General features: G+C 44.2%; 1 protein-coding gene across 2 annotated transcripts in view; it reads right to left on the bottom strand.

Moving 5' to 3' along the window:
- Positions 1 to 2,700: 2,700 nt before the first annotated feature.
- KLF7 (KLF transcription factor 7) overlaps positions 2,701 to 19,296 on the bottom strand; it is a 79,712-nt gene continuing 63,116 nt past the window's right edge. For both annotated transcript variants that reach the window (XM_060282112.1, XM_060282110.1), the window contains exon 4: positions 2,701 to 8,830. In XM_060282112.1, the coding sequence (XP_060138095.1) occupies positions 8,779 to 8,830 (52 nt within the window). In that variant the 3' untranslated portion in view covers positions 2,701 to 8,778. The remainder of the gene's footprint in view (positions 8,831 to 19,296) is intronic.

A 19,296-nucleotide genomic window follows, 5' to 3' on the forward strand; every position in this document is an offset into this window, starting at 1 on the left:
CGCAGCCCCCTGGGATCCCTGGAAGTTCGGAGGCCAGCGCTGCCTTCCCGGGCTGGATACTGGTGGTCTCTGCCCACTGTTACCTGTCCAATCCAGCTCAGGGAGGCGTTGCCGGGGGGATTGGCCAGGTAGGAGGAGGAAACCTTAACTTGAACACGGCTGAAGCAGAGTCATTCTTGGGAAGCAGTCGACGGCTCCAGAGCTTTCCCACCCTCCACTCCCCCAAAATTAATGATTGCATTACAGGTTATTTACTTCCACATGCACGCAGGTGCTGCTACGACAAGGCTGCTGTTGAAGGGCCGGAAATGAATTTTCCCTGCATTGGCAAGTTTCGCCTTTCCCGTAGCAATTCGTCACAACTTTGGCGGATGCAGGCCTTAGGTGGAATCCTTTAGTCATCTACATAAATAGGGGCGCATGGGTCAGTGACCCCCCGCCCCCACTGCGGTGGCGATAACAGGGTTCCTGTAAATGGGGCTAAGGGGGAGGCATTGACCATACGCAATAGGCTGTCATTGCCCTCCCTCTCCAGCAGCTGCGATCAAGGGGGTGGGTGGGCTATCTGCTTGAACATATGTTCTCCAGAGCTAGACCAATCCCCACACATGCTGGACAACCCTGAAATTACCCAGATCCCTGGCTGGGGGCTGGGAAGGATATACGCCCAATGCCTGAGCCAAGGTCTCCCTACATCTGAATTCTTAATAAAGTTGTGGCCAATTTTAATCCCGTAGAACGTGGTCTTGTGTCATCATTCTGCTCGGGGGCTGCCTGGGGCTTTGGGGGACTCCTCCCGACCGCGCAAAAGCCTTGGTCATCTGTGCATGTGATGTCAGATGTCAAGGAAATAAACTATCTGCCTTTTAGAAGACATCTGAAGGCAGCCTTGTTTAGGGAAGTTTTTAATGTTTGATGTTTTATTGTACTGTATTTTTATTATTCTGTTGGGAACCGCCCAGAGTAGCTGGGAAACCCAGCCAGATTTTTTTTGGGGGGGGGGTATAAATAATAATAAATGATGATATGATGATGATGATGATGATGTCTAAAATGTACATGCCTCTGCTTAACTGCAGCTTAAGTTTTCAGATCAGAAGAAAAGGAGGAGGAGTTTGGATTTGATATCCCACTTTATCACTACCCGAAGGAGTCTCAAAGCGGCTAACAATCTCCTTTCCCCTCCTCCCCCAAAACAAACACTCTGTGAGGGGCTGAGAGACTTCAGAGAAGTGTGACTAGCCCAAGGTCACCCAGCAGCTGCATGTGGAGGAGCGGAGACGCGAACCTGGTTCCCCAGATTACGAGTCTACTGCTCTTAACCACCTCTTAACCAGATCAGATGAAAGCTAGATTGAGGGGGAAAGCGTCAAAGAGAAGTATTGCTAAAAGAAACCCTAACAGGATAGATATGCAATGTGGCTTACACTTGCTTCAAACACCAGCGGTGGGACCTTGCTAGAGGCTGTGTAAATACATCTTATGTTATGGGACATGTACATAAATGGCAGTTAGGACCAGGGTCGTCCCGGCAACTAGCGGTCACTGAACCAGGGACCTTCTGCACCCAAAGCAAATGCTCTACCGCTGAGTTAAAGCTTTTACCCTACAGAAGAAGAGGCTTGCTGTGGTCTCTTGCCTTGTTGCTGCTATCATGAAGGGTTGGCCACCATTTTGCTCCCCGAGGCAGAGCAGTAAATAGTGGTTCATAGTATCAAAGCCTGGTCATGCTATTGTGACTGTTGAGGCAGAATATCTCACAAACTTTCCCTCTCCTTTGCAGTGAAAAAATGCAGCAATAAATAAAAATGTAAGATAGATAATTTGCTGCACTGAAAATTTGTTTTCTGAGGCCCAGTAGAGACAGTCACGAAAAGGGCTGGCTCTACTATTAGGAGAGGAGGAGGAAGTCAGTGCTTTTAATCTTCCAGAAGCTTCTGCTTGTGGTCTGAATAGACACATCCCCGAATATAGGGCAGCAACTGCCCGCCTTTAGAAACAGTGCAACTTTTTCTCGTACTAAGGAATAAAAGGGTGGCAGGGATCCAGCCCTCTAATAAAACTCTCAGGGAGTTTTATTTAAAAATGAATAAGGAGGGCTCCCTCTGAAATTCTGAATTCTGAATCAGCTTCCGAAGCAAATGTGAGGAGGGTCGCTGCTCGGGCAAAACATCTGACAATTTTTGAGGCAAGACAAAAGGGTTTGGATAAGGTGAATGAAAATTTGTTAGGGCAGGTACTGTACATTCCTAGATTGTCATGGTATTTCAATTAAGAGTGAAATCTGAAGCAAAGTGGGGTGTCCTTGCTCAAACAACCCACCGAAAAATTTTCGGGGAAGCAAAGTGGGACTACTGAGCTGTCCAAGGAGGGCTGAATTAGGGGTGGCCAAATTCATATACCATACTACTGGGTCCATATCACGAGTTCATTTCCAACTCATTTCTGTATTAATCTTGAGTTTGTTGGGTTTTTTAATAAAAACTCCACACGAAACCCTGCATGTAAATACTATGTGTGGGCAGGACCTCACACCATAGAGAATTTCTGGATTTGCCACCGTGCATGTAGAAAGTTTGCATTCAGTTGGGCTTCACACTAGCTGGAAGTTCATAGCAGGGTGCCTGGCTTCCATTGGTCTACTCTTTGTATCCCAAGCATCTCCTGTTCCTCATACTCCCATGAGAGCTACAGCTGAGATTTGGGGGGGGGGGTCACCTGTACTAATAGGCATTTGGGGCTCGGCGAGCTGCCATTAAATGGCAGTGAAATGGTGAAATTCAAACGCTTAATCCTGTGTATGAGAGTTTCTGCTAGTTCAAATCTACCACCAAGATACAACCCAGAAAACTGTACGGCAGGGGTGGCCAACTCCCAAGAGACTGTGATCTACTTAAAGAGTTAAAAACTTGCAGTGATCTACCCCCTTTCTGGAGGTTCAGGTCAAAGTTGTTGAGCTTTTTTGGGGAGGAGGAAGGCCCATTTTTAGGCATTCAGATCAAAGTTGTTGAGCTTTTTTTAGGAAGAAGGAAAGTGCCATTTTGGGGGGTGCAGTGCAAAAAAATTGAGCTTTTTTATGGGAGCCAAAGTTATTGAGCTTCTTTGGGGGGAGCCAGTGATCTGCCAGTGATCTACCACAGGCGTCCAGTGATCTACTGGTAGATCATGATCTACCTGTTGGACGTGCCTGCTGTACAGCATCATGCTAGTGTGCCGTGGCCCCCACATCCTATATTTCTATTTCCATCAGTTTTCTTTATGTCCCCAAAGGAGATTTCCAACACACCTTAAGCCATTTTCAGGCCAAACACATTCTACTTTTTATTACACATATTACATTCTTAAATAAAAATGCGTCACATAACTTTTTTTTTTTGCATAGATATCTTACAATATACCAATTTAAAAAAGAATTATGAAACAGACCAGTAACAAAAATAAATCTTCTTCATTAATAATCTCGGAACATTAACATACCACCATCATTATAATACAAATAATATTTTGTTTTTTTTAAATCTTAAGACTTTTGTACAGCCAAAAAAATTGACAAAGTAATATATTCCTATATATATATTTATATATATAAAAAAGCTTAAAAAAAATAAAATGTCAACCGAAAAAAGGCAGAACCGAGGGCTACAGGATCGGGTACTTCCGCGATATACTAGAAATACCAGAGAAGGCCTGAGAGAATGAGACGGAAGGGTTCTCCAAATGCACTTGGCAAACGCATCTGGCGCAAGGGAAGCTGTAGTGCAAAACGAAAGTCCTTCAAGTGTTGTTGGTTGTTATGTGGGCATTGTTTCTCTTCTTCTTTTTAAATGAATGACCAAGGTGGAACACACACGCAAAAAAGAAATTATATATAGATATAAGTATATACAAACACACGGACGCATACCCCTTTATAAAAAAAAGAAAGGTGGGTTTCCATGATTGCTAAAGGTGATGTGCAAAGCCTTTGCTTAGGAGATAAATGCTGGGGGATACGCATACAAATCTTCTGATTTCTGGCTTGGTGCCTTCTAACGTGATTCTTAAAATGAAAATATCCAAGGCCAGGAAATTGTTCCGGGAGATCAACTGATCCTAGCAGGCTCCTGAAATCTCAAAACCCCATGTTGCTCTAGCTTAGGAGGCAACAGGTCGTAAAGAACAGGCAAGTCAAACCCAGTATTATGACTCACTTGCTCTGACCCGTTCCTGTTGCATGGAAGGAAAGCTGCTGGGGATACCTGCGTGTAGCAAAGGTAGCTGGGTGCAGAAATTCGGCCCCAATTCAAAACACAGCAGGGTGGACACCCATTGCTACATTCATGAAGCTCCCTCTCTGCACTAAGTCAATGCATGGAACACCCCACACAGTTGCCTGTCATCTCTATAGCAGGACAGCTGGCTTGTGGGGAAGCTTTGGGGGATCGCAGAGATCGGGGCTTGCAAATGCAAAATGGATAGTATGCTGATCCTCAATTCACTTGGGGTTTCACCAGCTTGTGCGATCTGGCAGTATGCACAATTAAAAATGTGAAAGTATTTTAATTAAAAAACAAAAACGAGTAGGCCAATCTTACATTTCCGAATCCAAAAAATGTCACATATAAGCATTTAAAAATAAGAAAACACAACAGTACCTCCTGCATTTGCAATCAGAACAGGTAATAAATACATTCTTGATATGTTCCTCCTTCCATCCTTTTTTTTTGGGGGGGGGAGTGGGAGGGGAGGGATGAAACCCTTAAAAAGAAAAAAGGAAATAAAGAGAGAGAATGCCAGATTCTAAGTGGTAAAAGGTGTTTCATTGCCATTTCAAATGAAGACATTATATATATATATATAAAACATAAATACAACAAGAGGAGATAATAAGCTTAGGGCCACTTTATCACCATTCAGAAAAAAAAATACGATACAAGGAACCTCACTGTGCCCACTTATAGGTTGGGAGGGAAAATAGAGAGTTGTCTTTCAAGTCAGTTTTAACATGGGATCCACCAGTGACCAGCGGTCTTGCTTACTGGCGCACTGAGAATTGAGAGACAGAAGCAACGAGAACTTTGCCCCTTCTCCAGCCTTGCTGCTCCTTAACTGTGTGCCTCTCTCTACCAGTGTGATTCAGGCAGTGCTCTGAAATATTGATGGCCAACTGGAATGCCATGAGTCCTCACCCCACCTGGGCCCTTCCTGTGTTTTTGCCTCCCATGCCTACTTGTGCTGGATCAGGAGACCAGGTGATGCCCAGCTCCCTCTCGTATTGAGAGCACTGCGCAAAGAGCAGCCCCAGGACCAGAGATGTCCACCATTGCCAATAAAGCAAGAAAAACCCTCTCCTTAAAGAAAAAATAAATAAATCCCAACTTCTACAGGACAGTGAAGCGAAGGTCAAATGGGGCAAGTGCCGAAATCAAGTTCTGGAACTATTTACAAACTCTCCATTTCAATTTCTTCGGGATTTGTAATATGGAAAAAGGAAACCCCTCGAAAGCATGGTGAACTGTTGTAATGGCACAACCATCAGGCATGGTTCACAGGTGAAAAAGTCAACGGTTCCAGCACCTAATTGATGACCAAGGGGAGGGAGCAACCAGGTAGCCTCCGTGGCGGTGGTGGTTGCAAAGTGATGGTGACGGCACGGGGCTCAGCTTCTGACTGGCCAGCAGTAGTGTTTGAGCCACTGATGCCTTGGGCCCAAGTTGGGTGCAGTCTGCCAATTAACAGTTGCATGATTGGAACCTAGTATTCCTCTTCCTTATCTTGCAATCCCCGCCATTTAAGTCACCCGGCTGCTCTTCTTTTAAGTCACTGCTGAGCAGCAGTGCCCTCTCTCTTCCTTGCCCAACACTTGGGCTGCCTTTACATATTTACTCGGAAGCACATCTTATTTATTTCAAGCAGGTGATACTCTCCAATGTGTGTGCTTTTTCAGACCACTAACTTTGTAAAGCCATTAGACAGGGGACCAGTTTAGGGTTCTGATCTGCTGCAAAAGGAAGGGTATTGAAGGTTTCACATTCTGAAGCAGAGATGTTAAGCGAGACCACAAATGACACTTGGGAAGTAAATCAACATTGTCCTTTTCCATACCCTTATTCTCCCCCCCCACTCCCACCCACATCAAATTATTTAAAATACAGGCCTATATTAAATTTGTCACCAACTCTTATAGATGATCTCTAAGAATTCTAGAGGCAATAGGATTTAACAACATTTCAGATGACATTCATGGATATTGGTACCCAATGTTTACTGTGATGACAGATATGGGTGCAGATTATGTAGGATGCTACAAGAATAATTTCTTGGACAGTATAGATTTTTCAGCTAACACAATGTCTGGATGTTCCGTCATCCACCTCAGCTGATAGTCTAAAACTGCCATACAATATTCAAATAACGAGCTTACAGGGCTCTCAAATGCCCACTCAACCCCTGGGTGGAATAGAAAATATGTGAACACAGATACAGAGAACTACAAGATTGTCAGCAAGCAGTGCTCCAATATTTTCTAAATCATAGCTAACCATAAATCTTTGGAATAAAACTTAGATCTCTCCTCCCTCACCCTCAAATGCTATCATCATTCTTTGCCCTCGCACAGATGGTTAGATTTTGGTCCTTTTCACATCCCGTCATTAAAGGGCTGGGCCTTGTATCTGCACTGACAGCCACAGCGTCTGCAAGAACTCTTATGCAAAGAGAGTATTATTTGAAAACTCAGTTAAGTTTGACGAAATCAAAGATGGAAAGAAAGCCAAGGCGGCCAAGTGCTAAGAATCCCTGTGTCTGTACTTAACATTATACAATTTTAGATATTCTGTATATAAAAAAAGAACTTTTAAAGTTTTTGCATCCTAAACATAAATTAGGAAATTACTGAACAGTCGGCAAGTCAAAAAAAACAGTCAAAAGGGAGGGCAGTGAGCTAGTTGGAAGAGCAGCAACCAAGGGAGAATCAACATGCCCGTTTCATTTCTCGGCACATCTTGCATGGGTGGTCCTGCATTATTAACTCTACACAACCATTCCCAATGACTAACTCTCCACCTGCATGAGAGATAGTTTGAAAAGGCAGTCTTTGGAATCAGTGCCAGCTCCAACTAACTAAAAGTAGACATCATGTATATATAGAATAGGGTGTGTGTGTGTGTGTGTAGGTGTGTGTGTAAAGTACAGGGAAATTAATCCACTTTGAGTCACAACCATCAAATTATCTACAAGATTCAAAAGGCGAGCCTGATACCTCCATTGATCACTAAATGGGTCAACCATTGGTCAGTGTGGACCCACGTGTTTTCTATTTGTTACTTTTGCTTACACTTGTCATTTGGTAGGAAGTCCGTGCTCACTAAAAAGCCAATCCCTTTCATTTAACCTTATCATGTCAGAAGAGTGGGAAAGTTACATCACCTTGATAAATGGGAAAGGAGAACCTCAAGTAGGTTTCATCTTCAGAGCAAAAATGCTGCGTGGGGTTATTTTAACCAGAAGAGGTTCTCACTTTCCCATTCATGATGATCACTGTATTTCTACAAATCTGCTCAACCCAAAATAATATCTTTTCGCAGGTGCCAGACACACAAATCAGTAACCAGGCTTTTGACCGGGTAAAAGGGTCAAAAGCAGCCAGAGCTGCTGCTAGCCAACCGTCGTGGGTTGCAGCAAGCATGCGCCCCACGGTGCAGAAGGAAAATCTGAAGTCATGCCTGAGTGACAGAATCCAAGACAGATATCCCCGTGAGTAAATGAGTTCTGATGAACATGGAGAAGAAAAAGGTTCAAGGCTTCGAGAGAAGCTGTTGTTCAAGTTTTCATTAGGCAATTAAATAGGAAGTCTGAACTATGGCAATGTGGTGAAGGCTCCAAAGATATACTGTGGTGCTGCTCAGGGACATTGCTGGCCAACCACTGTGAAGTAACATCAGTAGTTTTCACAGTCCCCTAGTGCACATGGTGTGCAACAACAAAATATCAAAATTTAAGGAACGAAAAGCAAAGCCAAAACAAAAAGAAAACATCCTTGACGAAGTCTATACCATCTCAAGCGAAAAAAGTAGGCGTGTCCCAGGTGTTCACTGCACAGTCTACTGCCAATTAAGGCCATTGGTATTGACTTGAAGGGATCTTGACAGCTCAGTTCTATAAAGAAGAACCATAATCGGAGCAGGTCAAAGTGTTTGTGAGGAGCGTCGATGCATCATTGTACATAAGGGAGTTCTCGAAAACAAAAACAGAAAGGAACCAAGACATTGAATGTTTTGGCTACCAAACTGGGATTTGGTTTTTCTAGGTCATTAGTTTCCCCTCCAAAATCCATTTAAAAAAGAAAAGTTAGTGCTACAAATATGCAACTCCAAAAGTCATGTTCCCCATCCCCTATCATCCAGTTGCACCGAGAAGCAAGTTACATATTCTTCTCTTACTGCTGTTCATACCGGCAGGGAATCCTCTCCCATTTGCTTTCATTTCCATTGGACAATAAACAGGGAACAAAAATCCTACGATCCTGAAGTGCTGCAAGCACCATCTGTGTCTTGCTGACATCTTCTCGCACCCCTTTCCTCCTCCTCCTCTGGTGTCGTCTGCCTTCCAGTTGGGCAAGGTGTAGAGAACACACATATGTAATTAAGTATAGCTGGGTGCATGACGGCATCTAGTGCATGGTTTGCGTACAGGTGATCAAGTTCTCTTCTTTTGAAAGGCAGCAAGAGGCAGGCAGCTCTCCTCCCCCCAGGATGCTTAGGTCTGGCTGCATCTGGGCCATGCTGAGCGATCTATGATTTAGATGTGTCTCTTCATATGGAGGGCAAGGTGATCAGATCTTGAAAAACACCTGCAGAAATAAAAAAACAAAAATATATATATATCAGGGTTGGACAATAGAAAACTTTTCTGATTTTGAACCTCTCAACATACCAGATTGTCGTCAAACCGGATGGAAAACTCTCTGCTTACAGCTGCACCAAAAAAAGCAGAATTTGCAAGTACATGTTGAACACTCTAGAAATAATGTATGGCGGTGAATCTTCTATGCATGCTTGAGCTCAGACTTAGCAAATAAAACACCAATTATGGGTTTTGATGTGGGTGTCTTTCTGCAACTCACAAATAGACATAGTTTTGAGAAAAGGAATATAAGGGTTATTTCATTATATGGGATGTAACGAGCTGTATTTGTCCTAAATATGCCAACTCCTTTGCCCTCAAAGTGGAGATGAGCGCTGCACCTCATAGTTGAATTTGACTGGACTTAACCATCCAGGGGTCCTTTACCTTTTCACCTTTATATATGTTTTTAATTTTTTGTGAAACCCCCCCCCCCCCAACTTTTCCAGTTAAAATATAGAGTTTGGGATATACTCGCCGTATAAGAAATACGACCCGGCATATAAGACGGCCCCCAACTTTTGAGAAGATCTTCCTGGGTTAAAAAGTAGTCTTATACGCAGGAATATACAGTAATTAAAACATAGAGAGCAACAGAGATGCAACATTTTTATTGGGCCAGTAAACAGGAAGTCCAGTATGCTTTCATATTCCAAGAACAGGAAGTGCATCACCTTCTTTGGCGGGAAGCAACAAAGCTGCATTATAACTCATGTGCTAGAATAATTTGCTGTAGCTAGAATTTTCTAACAGCAGCAGCATATCAAATAAGGCTAGGACAGGCATCCCCAAACTGCGGCCCTCCAGATGTTTTGGCCTACAACTCCCACGATCCCTAGCTAACAGGACCAGTGGTCGGGGAAGATGGGAATTGTAGTCCAAAACATCTGGAGGCCCAAAGTTTGGGGATGCATGGCCTAGGAGAAGCACCACCACCCAGTTTGTAAAATCCTGACAAAGCAACACAGTCTAGCTATTAGCAATGCCACAACAGACAGCAGTTTTGAATGGGTGCTAGGAAGACAGGTTCTAGTTGGCATTTCGGTATGGCAATCCCGATGCAGAACTCCCTCCGCAAAATACAGCCTTTCATGTGCAAGGCAGAGGGTGCTGCCTCTTCATACTAATCAAGTAAAGGCAACAAACAACAGCATTTTGAAAGCTCCCTTAGTATTGGCAGCCTAGTGTTAACAAACCACTCATTTCAGAGCTAAATTTTACTCCTAAGAAATAACGTATTTGATTTTTCAATAGAGGCTGGTCATACTTATATCGTGTGGGGGGGAGACCTTTGGCGCTCCCGACGATTCTGAACTACAACTCCCATCAGCCCTAGCCAATGGCTGGAGATATGGGAGTTGTCGTTCAGCAACATCTGGAGGGCCCAGAGCTTCCCCACACCTGATTCATATGAAGAGGAGGAGGAGTAGTAGTTTGGACTTGATATCCCACCTTTCACTCCCCTTAAGGAGTCTCAAACTGGCTAAAAAATCTCCTTTCCCTTCCTCCCCCACAACAAACACTCTGTGAGGTGAGTGGGGCTGAGAGACTTCAAAGAAGTGTGACTAGCCCAGGCATCCCCAAACTTCGGCCCTCCAGATGTTTTGGACTACAATTCCCATCATCCCTGACCACTGGTCCTCTTAGCTAGGGATCATGGGAGTTGTAGGCCAAAACATCTGGAGGGCCGCAGTTTGGGGATGCCTGGACTAGCCCAAGGTCACCCAGCAGCTGCATGTGGAGGAGCAGAGATGCGAACCCGGTTCACCAGATTACGAGTCCACTGCTCTTAACCACTACACCACACTGGGGAAAATCCTGCTGTGTTTATTAATTTTATACTCATTCAGCCATTTTCATAGACCCATATAAGGCTGTATTTCAGGAAACCTAAAAAAAGGTAGATCCACACCTTTATTTCCAACAACAAGGCACCAGTAAAATTGTAGTGCAGATCCCTGTAGGAAGTAGGTCTTTGGAACAGTCCAAATCCATTACAGTTCCGTGCAAACCAGTGTGATTTCAGCAAGAATGCCAGGCTTGCTAAACCCCTGCAGCCCTGCAGCACCTGCTCCTTGACCAGTACGGAACGACTGAAAACTAGACTGCAGTCCGTGCAGCACCCGCCTCAAAGGTTGGCTTGCAGTTCAACTGCTTGACCCTGAACACACTGGCTGAGCACAAGCCCTGGGCCACAATCCATGCAGCTTCTGTGTTCCTTCCAACACAGCAGCTGACCTACTGAGCACTTCAACAGAAATACCTAGCGGAAGCTAAAGGTAAAGGGACCCCTGACCATTAGGTCCAGTCGTGACCGACTCTGGGGTTGCGGCGCTCATCTCGCGTTATTGGCCGAGGGAGCCGGCGTACAGCTTCCAGGTTACGTGGCCAGCATAACAAAGCCGCTTCTGGCAAACCAGAGCAGCACACGGAAACGCCGTTTACCTTCCCCCTATTTATCTACTTGCACTTTGACATGCTTTCGAACTGCTAGGTTGGCAGGAGCTGGGGCCGAGCAATAGGAGCTTACCCCGTCGCGGAGATTCGAACCGCCGACCTTCTGATCAGCAAGCCCTAGGCTCTGTGGTTTAACCCACAGTGCCACCTGCGTCCCCTGCGAAAGCTAGTAGCCAGCTTATTGAAAGGGCACCCAAGGGATTCACTTTCAGTCCCCTCTGGGGTCCACCTCTGCTCCCTTTCCTCTCAACCTAGCTGCCAACACACACACACACACACCCCATTTGCAGTACATATGCTGATGCTGCTAATCAGCATGACACTTTGCCAGCTTACATCAATGTGCCTCACCTGAGATGCAAGACACAGCTGGAACAACGAATTGCGGGGTGGGGGAGAGCTATGTGGGATTCTCTTTTTTTCCCATTAGGAATAGGCAGTGCTACAAAGAATCACAGCACACAAATTGTGTGCTTGTGTGTATTACATGTGTGTATTATTGAGTATGTGTGTATTACATACATACTCAAAGGTTAAAATTCTGGGGAAATAATGTGCACTGGGCAAGAAAACTCCAGAAACAGAGCGTTCAGTCGATGTGCTGGAAACAGTGCCTTGCCTCTGTAATGGATTGTTTTTTTTGTTTTGTTTTTAACACATTTTATTGATTTTCCAAAGATCATAAGTAACACAAAAAACAAAAACATATACATTCCCAAAAATATTTTTTAAAACAAACAAACAAACAAACAAAAACAAATTTCATTTGTGGGATTCCTAGAATCCCTTGACTTCCCTCTAATCCCTTCCTTGGTTCTACTGTTTGTCAAGTCACTGCATGTCCGTTGTTGTATTTATATCATATTTAAATCACCTACTATCCATTCATGATAAAATTGCAAGTGATCTTAAAGCCCGACTAATGTATTAACCTGTGTACATTGCTTCTGTATATATGCAATAAACATATTCCATTCTTACTTGAATTCATTGCCGTCTCCTCCTCTCAGTTTCATCGTCAATTTTGCCATTTCAGCATATTCCATCAATTTAACTGTAATGGATTGGATGAGAGCCAACAAACTGAATCTCAACCCAGATAAGACTGAGGCACTTGTTAGTGGGTGGTTCCCTAGACCAGATGGCGGGGAGGTTGCCTGCTCTTGGTGAGGTTACACTCCCTCTGAAGGAGAAGGTATGTAGCTTGGGGGCACTCCTGAATCCTTTGCTGTTGGGCTTGAGGCTCAAGAACCTTCCATCAGCTTTGACTGATGGCCCAGCTGCACCCCTATTTGGACCGGAATAGCCTAACTTCTGTCATCTATGCTCTGGCAAGACAGTTCAGAAACTTCAGCTAGTGCAGAATTTGACGGCCAGGCTGCTCGTCGGGGGCAATATGAGTTGAACATATAATGCCATCCTGGCGCGACTGCACTGGCTTCCAAGTAGCTCCTGTGCCCAATTCAAATTGCTGGTTTTGACCTATAAAGCCTTAAATGGCTCAGGATTGCAATACCTCTTTCCATATGAACTGACCTGGACCCTGCAATCATCTTCTGAGGCTCTTCTTTGTGTGCCTCCTCTGTGAGAATTCTGGAGGGTGGCAGCACAAGGACAGGCCTTTTCGGTGGTGGCTTCCCATTTGTAGAATGTTTTCCCCAGGGAGGTTTATCAGATGCCTTTTTTTACATTTCTTTAGGCACCAGTTTTCTCTTCAACTTGGACTTTGGCTGCTTAACATTCTATAGACTCTGAAACATGGTTGTGGGTGAGGGGTTATTGGTTTGCCTTTGTTTTATTATGTATTTTGTGCCCTCGTTTTGTATTTTTATGTTGTGAAATGCCTTAAGATTAAGGGCAGTACACTTTTTGTTTTTCAAAGGAGTGCCACAGTCAAAAAGCCTTCTGACAACATGAGGGCACCTATCCGGTACATACATGCAATGCATAACAAGTCTGAGTTTTCTACATGTCCAGAATCTGATCTCCTTAACAAACTACATAGCAAGGAAGCTCAGGACGCCTGTCGTGATTGGAAAAAATGATGGCGCACATTCATCTTCACATGGTCATATGTCATTGTTAGTGGAAATTTATTATTTTCATTTTATATTTGGACACCTTGCCACTTCTTCCAAGGCACTCAAACCAGTAATGTTTTGTTTTTTGTTTTTAGCCTAGAGAAACCCTGCATGGTGGGCTATGCTAACAGCCTGCCTTTCCCAAGATCACCAAAACCTGTTCAGGTATTTGAACAGGCAAACAAACAAACAAACAAACAAACAAAATGACCCTTTTTGGTCTTCACAGTTAACCATATTTTTGTTTGAAAACATCCACTCCTCCCTGGGCAGGATGAGCAGGTTCTATCCCCAAAGGCAGGGTAGTTTAAAGAAAAAGTTTGAATGCCCACATAGAGCCCCTGAGTGCCATTAAAGTTTCCAGTGTCACATGCCAATGAAACTTCTGCTGATCAAAATAAGGTGGAGAGGAAGAGGTTAAAACAAGAGCCATCACAAATCACCTTGCAGATATAAAGAAAAACAAGACGTTTATCAGCTAGGTTGTTGGCTCATGAAAGCATCCTTATTCAGCTAATCAGAGACTTATTTTCTCTCACAAATGAGAGCTTAAAAGAGATTATTCCTGCATGCTCCTGAGAATAGGGAAGGAAGAAGAGTAATGAAAGCAAATGTTACAATCGCAAGCTGGGACAATTAAATAAAAAAGAACTATTATTTTGCCAGTTTGAATGAAGCAAGTTTCTGGATAAGCAGCAAGGCTCTCATTCCCTCAGATAATCTAACATTTGTGTGGCGGGGAGGGTGTGTGTGATAAAATATGTATGATTATCCATATGGCAAGATTTCTCTATAATACACCCTCTCATTTGAAGATCAAGTGTTTACTTAAAGAGTGCTGATAGCATGCAGCTCTATTTCTCCACAACATCTGAATCAGGAGAGGCCATGCAGTCTTGGTGAGAAGGATGTCAGAAAACAAGTTGAGCTTGAATACGAGTATTTCCCATATCCAAAAAAATTGGTCAACTGGCCCCCCCTGGATGGCGTTGCACTCCCCTGAAGGAGCAGGTTCGCAGTTTGGGGTGCTTCTGGACCCAGTGGATAGAAATGCCTTTTGCCAACTGCAATTGGTTTGACAGCTATGGCCATTCCTGGACTGGGGAAGCCTGGCGATAGAAGCTCAGGCCTTGGTTGCTTCAAGACTGGATTGCTGCAATGTGCTGTGTGTGGGGCTTCCTTGTGCTTGATCCAGAACACTGCAGCATGATTGCTGAGAGGACTAAGACCTTGTCAGCATGTAACACCTGTGCTCAGAGATCTGTACTGGCTGCCGATTTGCTACTGGGTGTTGCTATTAGTATACAAAGCCCATAACAATTGGGGACCAATTTACCTATGAGATCACCTGACCTCATATACACCTGCTCAATCACTTTGATCTGTGAACTGGCAGTGTTACAAGTGCCACATAATACCCATTCCACATTAAACGCAACCACCTCCAGATTGGAACTCCCTGCCTATTTATATCAGGCAGGCAACTTGCTATATACTCTTTTCAGTGCCTGCTAAAAACCTTCTGCTTAGACAAGCCTGCCCAGATATTTAAAATGTTGATGCATGTTTAATCTGTCTTTAGTTTTTTGAATTATGGTGCTGGAGGAGACTCTTGAGAGTCCCATGGACTGCAAGAAGATCAAACCTCTCCATTCTGAAGGAAATCAGCCCTGAGTGCTCACTGGAAGGACAGATCGTGAAGCTGAGGCTCCAATACTTTGGCCACCTCATGAGAAGAGAAGACTCCCTGGAAAAGACCCTGATGTTGGGAAAGATTGAGGGCACTAGGAGAAGGGGACGACAAAGGACGAGATGGTTGGACAGTGTTCTCGAAGCTACTAACATGAGTTTGACCAAACTGCGGGAGGCAGTGCAAGACAGGAGTGCCTGGCGTGCTCTGGTCCATGGGGTCACGAAGAGACGGACACGACTAAACGACTAAACAACAACAGTTTATTGTTGATTTACATTTTTTAAAAAATGTTTTAAATTACTATTGCTATTTTATTGATAACTATTGCTTTCGGGTTGTTGTTTTTTTGTAAATGGTTTTGAGGTGGTTTTATATATACACAATCAAGCCATGTATAAATTTTATGAAACTAATAAATATTTTGTCTGGCTGTTCAATTAAGATGCACACCTTTACTGTATTCCAGCGAGAAGGAAAACTACCAAGGTCATAGGATCTCTGGTACAAGTGTAGAGCACTAAACTGCTGGATGTCAATTTGCTGCATTATGGCTTCCACTACAATCCCCCCCCCCAAAGAAATATCTACTACATTTTTATCTCCAGGCTTTTCAGGGTGGTTATATGTCAGGAATGGGGAATCTGTGGTTCTCCAGATGATGTTGGACTCCAGCTCCCATCAGCTATCATGGCCAAAGATCTGGAATTATGGAGTTCATAATTATGGAATTATGAACTTGTTGGGGTGGTGGTGGTGGCACAGGATCTCTATTCCTGGAATCCCTCCCATTTTGTCCTCACAACAACCCTTTGACTTTGGTTAGACCAAGAGAGTGGCTGGCCCAGCTTCAAAGGGCGGCTTTGTGGCCAAGTGGAGATTTTACAGCGCTCCCTGTAACCACTACTGCACAAGTAGTGCAGCAGGACCCTGAAGCAGAAGACAAGGCAGACTCATTCAAAAAGCAGCTGTAAAATCTTATGAGCACAGAGCTGAAGCAAACCTCCTCCACTCTACTCTCTGAGTACTTCTGACACCCAAATCCAAAAAGACCACTACCCAAAAAGCCACTTTAGGCAAGCCCAAGGCACTATGGAAAGCTCACACACCCATTCTGTATCATGTCCCCTCCGTTTCAAATGCAACTTGCCACAAGCCATGGAAGGACTTCTGCTCAGGAAAGACAACCCTGTATCTGCCTTGGGCATGAAGGACTAGTTGTGTTTGTCTTTGGTTACAAGCCAGGAGAAAACAGAGATATCAGCCTGTTCAATGGGCTGAATAATATTACGACAAGAGCCAAGCTGAAATTTTTCAGAACACTTTCCTTCTGAAAAGATGAGGCGTTTCCCCTCATCCTTTTAGGAGGAGGCCACTTTGAAGAATTTCCCCCAATATTTTTTTTTGGGGGGGGCTACCATTTCTCCTTCACAATGTCATGGAACAATGCTAGTTAGATGGTGCTAAATGAGGCTGCAAAACAGTTGCTGCAAGCTGTACACACATACACACACTCTTGGGGGGGGGGGGAAGGAACGTGTTGGTTCTGCTACTTCCGCTGCTAATGATGAGCCTCACCCCTGAGAAACCATTGGAAAATTCTTCCTCCCCCCGGGGAGATCTTGTGAAACGGCTCCTCCCAATTTCTCTGCCCACAAATAGGGCGGGTGGTTTTTAAGGGCCATTTGTGCACAGCTCTAACCAAGATAAATAACTAAGGTGGGGGGGGGGGAAGGGAGTTAGACTGCTGTAGAGCACGGAACTCAATGCTGAAATGAAACGAACTGCTTCAGCCCAAGGTCAGAAACCTGTCAACTTCTCCTTAAAGATTACAAGAAAGCAGCGGTCTCTCACTCCCAGAAGACAATTCCCCCGACTGTGAAGAACTAAGTTAGTTCCAGTGACATCAATAGAACAACAATGGTTTAAGGAGTCTCCCACTGCCACCAAAGAAAAGAGAACGCATCTTCCTTCGGTTGACAAAAGGAAGGGATAGAAAAGGCAAGACTCCAGAGATCTCCCTCTAAGTTGTGTTATCCCACATTCTGAACAACTAAAGCACGGGCAAATGTCCAGAAATAAAAAGGAAAGCAACTTGGTGGTATGAATGGGCGCAGCAGACAGACAGAATATGAAAAAGGAGAGTATTTCTTCCCCATTAGAGAATAGGTATCTGTTTACATCCTCTTCTCTATACGGGAACCCCAGCATTCTAAATGTGTTCAGGAACTAAAGAGATATTTGATTGTATTAAAAGCATTTCCTTATTGCAACAGAAGTCTTGACGGCTGCTTTGAAAGGACGGGTAATTTTCCAAAACCTGCTCTCAAAGTTACATATATAAATAGGATTTCAGAAGATGGCATGGCCAGATGTAAGGATATTATTTGATTATTGCCTCGGCAAGATCTCAGCTTTAAACTGCGCATGCTCAGTCTCTCAAATTAGGTGGTTTACTGCTTGGCAATGACAGTGCTATTTGGTTTTATTACTGGGAAGTCTGTTCTTCTCTGTTCATCTAAGATTTTATTTTGCCGATGCTATGCTAACAGTCAGGTAGTCTAAAGTACCGCACACTGAGCCAAGTATTCCAGTCTGTAAGATCTGTTAAATCTTACAGCAAGTTTTCAAAAGTAACCAAGAGTTCCATTAACCTCTAAGGAAACTGAATGTAAAAGGCAACCGCAAATAACAGCTGCCTATAAAGGCAGTTCAAAAGCACGTCAAAGTGCAAGTAGATAAATAGGTACCGCTCCAAGCGGGAAGGTAAACAGCATTTCCGTGCGCTGCTCTGGTTCGCCAGAAGCGGCTTTGTCATGCTGGCCACATGACCTGGAAGCTGTACGCAGGCCCGGCTCTAGGGGTAGTCTGGGTGGCATGGGGTGCCAGGGCGCCGGCCCGGTAGGGGGGAGCCGTGCGGAAACCGTGCTGCGCGCTGTGCCCGCCCACCAGCCGCGGCAAGAAACGGAGCGGGGCGGGGGCGCCGGAGCGATCTCCGCACCAGGGCACCCGGCGTGCTTGAGACGGCCCTGGCTGTACGCTGGCTCCCTTGGCCAATAATGCGACATGAGCGCCGCAACCCAGAGTCGGTCACGACTGAACCTAGTGGCCAGGGATCCCTTTACCTTTATAAAGGTAAAAAGTGACTGTGCAGTTATTTGCCTTTATATAAATACACTGTAAGAAAGCTAAATAGCTTGAAAGTTCATTTTAGCTGCGCTTCCTTTAAGGCTGTGGCGACTACAGAAATCTTCATAAGCACAATATGCCTGCAGTCCTCTCTGTTGCGTTTTATTTCTTACGTCTTATTTATTAGATGTGGATGCTTTGTGACTTAACTATTCAATTTAGGCATGCTTTCTGTTCTTCAAGCCATTATTTTGTATTAATGGCTTAGATTTGTTTTCATTCGTGCTTTTATTTTTGTGATTGTGAATGACGATATAAATAATTTTATGCCAAACATTTTGAAATGTGGTTTGCTCTTTTTTCCTTAAATGCATTTTTATTGTTACTTTCAAACAAAAACTGGCAATTCCACCCTGGAATTCCCGAACAGACAACCACCTAGCTGTGGTGTTGATTCCCAGCGGTAGGATTTTGAGATGTGCTCACATTGGGGGGTGAAGGCCTGTCCCCCCCTCCATTATCTCCCCTTTCCTCCCAACTGCTCCAGTGTTTGTTTTTGCTTCCAGTCGGTCTCTCATAATGGAAGCGAGCTGAGCTGGGAAGAAAAGTATGTCAAGCAATAGCAAACAGAGAGGAAGACGGGGGAAAGTTTCATTTCCCTTACAGCATATGTGTTCTATTGCAAATATTACCCCAGGCTCCAGCTTTAGACATGAATGAGGACGGGGAAAGGGGGAAAACCACACATGGTTGTCCTCACCGAACATCCTTGTTTGTTTATGAAAGAGGGCCGGCTGGCACCATGGCATTTCATCTGTACCTGTGCATTTTGCTGATGGTCTTCAGCAAATACCAAGAGATTGCCTAGCATGCAATTCCTGTAAATGAAAGCGTGTTCCACTTCCTTGGACTCCAGACAGATGCCCACCCTACCCAGTGGGGTAAGCCGGTCTTGCTTAATAGGGAAAGAAATAAAATATTCACATCGGCGTGAGTAAAATATTTATATCTGCAACAGAATCATGGGCTTTTGAAATGCGCACTCTGTTAATGTAC

This window comes from Zootoca vivipara, chromosome 1, assembly GCF_963506605.1.
Source record: "Zootoca vivipara chromosome 1, rZooViv1.1, whole genome shotgun sequence".
NCBI classification, from domain to species: Eukaryota; Metazoa; Chordata; class Lepidosauria; order Squamata; family Lacertidae; genus Zootoca; species Zootoca vivipara.